Below are 6,711 nucleotides of genomic sequence, written 5' to 3' on the forward strand. Positions count from 1 at the left end.
AAATCACATCGTCACTTTCATTTTTATCTTTAAAAATGATCCTCACAAAGTCTCTTTCCGTTTCAAGGCAACAGAGACAGACGTACTGCTACTACTGCTGGCGTCACGACATGCAGATAGCTTTAGTTTTTTGTGCAACGTTTTCGATACATACCTCTGAAAATGTTGCTGCTACTTGATACAATAAAGGTGAATGGACTTTTGTTTGTGCTGCTTCAAACATTGAAAGAAATGACAATAAAACAGAACAGCAGAAATAATTTCTTTATTTTGGTCTAGTCAATTCAACGCTGCATGGTTGCAGCAGGTTCCCCCACTGAGTCATCATTATCCCAATTCACCGTGGAGGTCTCTGCAACGGTTTTGGCACTCATGATTCAGGTACCCTTTTACATCAGCATCACCTCCACAGGCAAATGGTCGCTGACATCCAATGCCTGAGAGAGAGAGAGAGAGAGAGAGAGAGAGAGAGAGAGAGAGAGAGAGAAAGAGAAAGAGAGAGAGAGAGAGAGAGAGAGAGAGAGAGAAAGAAAGAGAGAGAGAGAGAGAGAGAGAGAGAGAGAAAGAGAAAGAGAAAGAGAGAGAGAGAAAACATCGTAGGTTTCTCCTGTGGCACAATTTCTAGTTGGTCCAGCTTCAGCAAAATGTCCTCGGTTAGACAGAAAACAGGTTTATTATGTTTTGTAAAACTCAAGTCATCAAAATACCCTTTTCACTTGCATCACTAAAGGACTACATACAGTACTGGTTTTACATGTTTCAGCACCATCAACCAAAACTGATGACTGTTTTCCAAGCATGTGTGCAAGTTTGTTTTAAAAAATAGTCAACAATTAAAATTTGCTGCATTATTTGGGGCCCTGAGCTGAACTATTGCTCGGCTGGTCTGGGAATTTCAAGCACATAACCTTCCTGAAATCTGATTATTTGGTGAGTTTTAGAGGTGCGTGGAGGTGGACTTTGATACACTGATGTGTAATTATGAATCCCACTGCTCTTCTTGGCAAAACCGCCCTGTGTAGCTGGTGACAATGTTAGGGTTAGGCATTAGACCTTTACTAGTTTGGGCCAGTACAACCCATTGGTCAGGACATAGAACCTGAACAAATCAGGCTACCAGTACCTCGGTGAGCATGGTTGCTGGCCAATCCTTGCGCTTGAATGTCTGCGCAGGGCGGGTCTTGCCAAGAAGAGCAGTGGGATCCATAATAACGCCTTACTGACATCTCCTCGTGTTCAGAATCTGTTGCACCTGTAACCTCCCAACAGTGATGTCACTGTGCATTGACCAAGCCGTCACTATACTTCTACATCACTGCTGCAAGGAGAAAACCATTGAAATGGAATAGGAGTAGAACGCAATGAACGGTTTTGTGTTCATTTGACCAGTATAAAAGAAAACTGTGATTATTGATAGTTATGCTAGCTTGTCCTTCCCTGGAGTGGCGGGGAGTAAGGCGGAGTTAGACCCAGAGCTGCCGCTGGCCTCCAGCCTGCAGCTCAGCTCATATTCTGTAACCAGTGTAGCATTAAAGCATGATGGAGCTAGCAAGCTAGCCACTTAGTCAGCTGTCCACTAGTTAGCAAGCTAGCTAGTTAATGCTGGTTACAATAAATGATCCATGACAATAGTGATGTGCTTTCCTACGCTGTGACAAGAGGATGAAACATTAAGTGGTTTGTTGGATTTTATCACAGCAAGGAGCTACTCTTAAATACTCTGTTCTTTTTCATGACTAAATAATTGCTTTTAGAAACTTGTATAGAATTAAAAAAAAAAAAAATGGCCCACGCTCTGACTATCCTGCCACATTGATTTGAATGTGAATGTAAATGTTAAATGTACTTGCTTTAACCCTACATGTCATTCACCCTTTCATACACTGATGGCAGGGGCTGCCATGCAAAATGTCACCTGTCCATCAGGACTAAGCATTCAGGACTAACTGACATTCATCCCACACATACACTGAAGGCACAGCTTTCAGGAGCCATCCTCTGATTGAAGGACGACCCGCTGTAGCACCGAGCCAGAGCCTAGTTCTATGTCCGTTCTACTCCTTCATTTATTTCTATGGTGAAAACATGAAAGTGTTAAACTGCTCTTAATAGACCCGGTCTTTTTGTAAATTGCAACTGATGTGAATTCTATCACAGAGAGTTAAAGCTAAAGTTGTTTTTACCTCGTCCAAGGTGAGACGAAAGACCGACATGAAGTTGTAGACCTTAGCACTGCCAGGCATCACTCCATTCTTCATCATGTCATCAGTGACCACAATCCTGCAGATACAGGAAGAGGAGTGGATTTTAGAGTCTGTACACCTGATTGTGTGTGTGTGTGTGTGTGTGTGTGTGCACCTGTCATAAGGGTAGCCGGTTTTCACTGAAGTTTCCTCATTGTCGGTGATCAGCCAGTGGAAACTCTTGTCCGTGAAGAGGCGGATCTTCTGCCAGTCGGAGTCTCTTACGTAAGTGCCGCCAGCGTTGAAGTCGCCCAGCAGCACGATGTTCTGCAGGGAGAGCAGAAATAGTTTCAACCATCTCCATCTCGTATAACAAATTAATCATCCAGTTTTAAAAAAAAATAATTGTGTTTTCTGGAGGAGAACATTCACATTGGTGTTCCAGCAGGTGTTGACATCAGTCGCCACGTCATAGAGGGCATCGATCTGCAGCACAGCGTCGCTTGGAGAGGTGTGCTGGGGGATCAGAACAAACTTCCCCACAGCTATAAAACAGGAGGAAGGAGAAAGGAGTGAGTGAACGAAGACGGAAATGCGAGATGACAAGAGACAAGTTGATGTTTTGGATATGGCAGACATGATTCATACAACAAAAAAGTGAGCTCACTGTCTTTTAAATGTGGCAGCACAGAGTTGCCGGCCCTATTTGGCGGACATAAATACTGTATGGCAGTCAGAATTCAACTGAAGACAAAACATTTTCTAAAGGGGCCTTGGTGACCAACGGATCGTGACCTCAGAATCTCTCACACACGTCTGGTGTTTAGTTCTCAGTTGGTCGCCTAACGAGAGAGGCAATCTACATCACTGGCGTCCTACAGTGAGGAAGAGTTATCGCTCTCTGTTCTTTGCCGCACTCTTTCAGAGCCTACCGGTGTGTGTGGAGAACTCAGCGATGAAGGGCGGCCGGCTGAAGCGTCCGTGAGGGTCTATGTAGGAGTGGTAGTTAGACACGGACACCATCGACTTCCTGCAGAGGAAAGATAGTACTTAACCACATCTCTCACTTCCTGTAAACACATTGCTTTTGAAGTAGTCTTCAAAAAGCGGTTAAAGTTCATCAACTCTTTCTTGTAGTCAGCTATTCACAGCATTGCTGGAGCATTTTCACAAGTTGTTTAACATCGTCGTTTATCGGTCCTGTGACCACTCGGGAGCAGCTTGACCGGTCCTGAATGTGTGAATGGATGAATGTAATGTGCAGATGTGTCATGTTTGCTGTTTTTTTTGCCCAACAAATTTAAGTTTAATTATTACCAAAGGAAGTCTGTATTACTAAATACAGCTGGACCAAAACATACTCTGTATTCATCAGTATTCTTTGCAGAAATTAGATTTCATGATGTGTTTGGTGTTTTTAAAGTGGGCTATTTATATAGTAGATAGTATGCTGGGCTATGCTGTATATTGTGCATGTTATGCAATTATGTGACATTCCATATAAAATGGGAATTTCAAATGGATTTAAATTTTTCACAACACATCTGCAAGTCATTTGCATTCATAAAGGAACAGTGTGTAGGATTTTGGGGGATCTATTGGCAGAGTGATGTTTGTTGCATGTTTTCATCACCTGAAACTATGAATCGTTGCGTTTCTGTTAGCTTAGAATGAGTCTTTCATAGCTACATAGAGAGTGTGTCTTCTTCACAGAGTCCTCCGTGTTTCTACAGTAGCCCAGAATGGACAAACCAAACGCTGGCTTTTTGTGTTACCTGAAGGCGCCTGTAGTTTTCCGACATCCTTGTAAAAGGAGGGATGAGCGAAGAGGCGTTGAGTTGGTTTGAATCTGCAACCTCACCACTAGATGCTCCTAAATCCTGCACACTGGCCCTTTAAGTGCCTTTGTTGAGAAATTGCATTTGATGGCACGAAAAGCTGTCAAAAGTGTAGAGTTTTCTAGCACAGCATGTGACACATGATCACCCATATTTACCTTAAACTCTGATCTGCTAATATCTGTACTGAACCATCTTTCATAACAACCAGTGGTGGGGAGTAACCGTGTTATGTGGATTATGTTGTGGAACAATCTGTGGATTAATCTGTGGACTCTTTGAGTGTGTCCAGATAAACAGCGATACTTTTAGGAAGAAAGGAAGTTGTTTCACCAAATTGTACGAGGGAAATTGGATCAATAAAACCTGTTTTGCTTTCACCTACGAGCAGTGTGTGAGCTATGTGCATAGGACCAGAAACACGTGTCAACTTAAGGTTTACATTCTGCTGCAAGTTTTGGATGCTATACACATGTACTATTTGAGTTACTTGTACTTGAGTGTTTCCATTTCCTGTTACTAAATACGTCCGCCCCACTACATCTCAGAGGCAAATATTTACAATGAAGGTTTACTTCAGTTACTTTACTTAAGGTTACTTCTCAGATTGTGCTTTCACATAAAACATGTAACATACATTGTAACATGACGCATTGGTACAGATTAAACTGTCCAACAGTATATCAATTAGTTCAAATTGGCTCCACCAAGACCAGCTAACAATAATAATCTAGCATTGTAATCTATTACTCTGACAGGGCTCAGTCTGCTGCATTATGTGGTTATACTTGTGATACTTTATGTTTTTCTGATAATACTTATGATGTTGAATGCTTGTAGTTGAGTATTTGAATTGTAATGTTGGCTACTTTTACATGAGTAGTTTTCTGGCACTAATCGCTGACAATAAGGACAAAGACACTGTGCAGATCTGAAGTATAACTTTAAAAGATAAATAGTTTCTTTTCTAGTCACTGATGTGGGGTCTCAACGGAGGATTCCTGCAGAGGATCGGTTGTTTTTGCCTCTCTCTGTTTACCTGTAGAGGAAGAGATATCTCTCCTTGTAGGAAGTTTTACCCAGAGGCTCGCTGACGACGTACTTGTACACCAACTGAGGACAACGACTGCGTAAACACACACAAACACACACAGATGTAGAGCATCATTTAGTTTGTCTCAAATCATAATGTGAGTTCATGAGCCGTCCAACTTAACTTCTACAGAAGGTCACTATATTCTGTGTGTAGTAATATAAGCACTATATAAGGTGTGTGGTTAGTCTAACTTGCTGACGGCCGTCATGAGTCTTGTGGTCACTTCCAGATCCGGGTCTCTGACCTCCTGGATCAGAATGATGTCGTAGCGACAGACAATCTGAGAAACAGAAAACAACACATATCTGATTAGAGTTCTTGCTGCAGTGCCGTCTTATTATATTCGTGGTCTGTTTAGTTTCATTCCATTCAAGTAGAGTTCTCCTGAAACAAAGAGAAACAGAACTAAAAGAGGTGAACCAACATAACATCTCCTTTTCCACTCAAATTAAATAATCTGTGATGGTTATTGTTATTGTTAATAAAGGGGTACTTCACTAATTACTCACTTAAAAGCTTCACTGGTCATAACAGGGTTCAACGTTAATGTTTTTTTTTTTTTATCACTTGCCCCCATATAACTTGTTTCATTTATTTAATCTTTGTTGTTATCAAATACTAACAAAGACCAAAGTCAGTAAATGACATTATGGGAAATGTAGGATCCATTTTTATTTATTTATTACAATTTATTTGAATCTACCTCTTGTGAGTCCCCCAACTTTATGGATTTGAAAAAGAATAGCTGGAGTGCCCCTTTAATCTCCTAAAGCCTCTGAACAATACAGTATTGTAACTAAATCTAACGACATGCTCATACTTCTAATGTGCTTTCTAATGTGCTACCAACTTATTGCAATTGAAGGGAGGTCAGCTCTCGGGTAAACCTCGTGGTATTTTAACGTTACTCAGCGCTGTTCAAAATATATCCTCTTCATATCGATGAGATACAGTCTTAGAAAAAAGGAATATTGGATGCAAAAAACAAAAAAACATTTTCAGACCGTGCTGATGTAATTCATGAGAGTCACGTCTTTGGATTTCTTGTCTCCAAATGACTGGATGTTGAAGGCTCCCAGCAGCAGGGAGGTAGACAGATGCAGCAGGACCGACAAGAGGCCCAACACACACACCCAACGCATCCTGAGCCAAAGAGGTCACATTAGTGTGTATATTTAAAATACATCATCCTAAATCTTGATTTCATGACACATGGACAGTTAGCATGTAATAGTTATTCTGCATGCTAGAGGAGCCTGAAAGACTCTCTGCCCTGCTGTGGGAGTCAGAGACACACCAACACCTGCACACACGCAGCAGGATCTCTATTCCCGGAAGTTTATCCCAAAGCGAGTCGGCAACCCGGCGTTTCATGTGCTGCTTTTTGCAGAGGCATCCTGTGTCACGGGGTGTGGTAGAGAACTCAAACGCAGACCAGGCAGAGTAGCGTGAAGCAGGTGTTTATTAAACACAAATAGGAATCTTTATCATAACACAACAGGGAGTCCAAGCACAAGACAAGAGACGAGGGGGAAAGTCCAGCAGGAACGAGACAAGGCAAGCAGACGGTGAAATCGGTAACAGGACAAGACAA

At 41.8% G+C, this 6,711-nt stretch overlaps 1 protein-coding gene across 1 annotated transcript; it reads right to left on the reverse strand.

Moving 5' to 3' along the window:
• Window positions 1-2,105: 2,105 nt before the first annotated feature.
• On the reverse strand, window positions 2,106-6,259 carry LOC142945241 (deoxyribonuclease-1-like). The gene is made up of 7 exons (XM_076086660.1): window positions 6,122-6,259; window positions 5,309-5,397; window positions 5,061-5,147; window positions 3,116-3,213; window positions 2,616-2,728; window positions 2,359-2,510; window positions 2,106-2,280 (listed from the first exon to the last, which is right to left on the reverse strand). The coding sequence occupies exons 1-7, from the start codon at window positions 6,257-6,259 to the stop codon at window positions 2,106-2,108; spliced, it is 852 nt and encodes a 283-aa protein (XP_075942775.1).
• Between the last annotated feature and the right edge of the window lie 452 nt (window positions 6,260-6,711).

Source organism: Anarhichas minor, unplaced genomic scaffold (assembly GCF_050575085.1).
Source record: "Anarhichas minor isolate MPS153535 unplaced genomic scaffold, ASM5057508v1 ptg000007l, whole genome shotgun sequence".
Classification (NCBI taxonomy): Eukaryota; Metazoa; Chordata; class Actinopteri; order Perciformes; family Anarhichadidae; genus Anarhichas; species Anarhichas minor.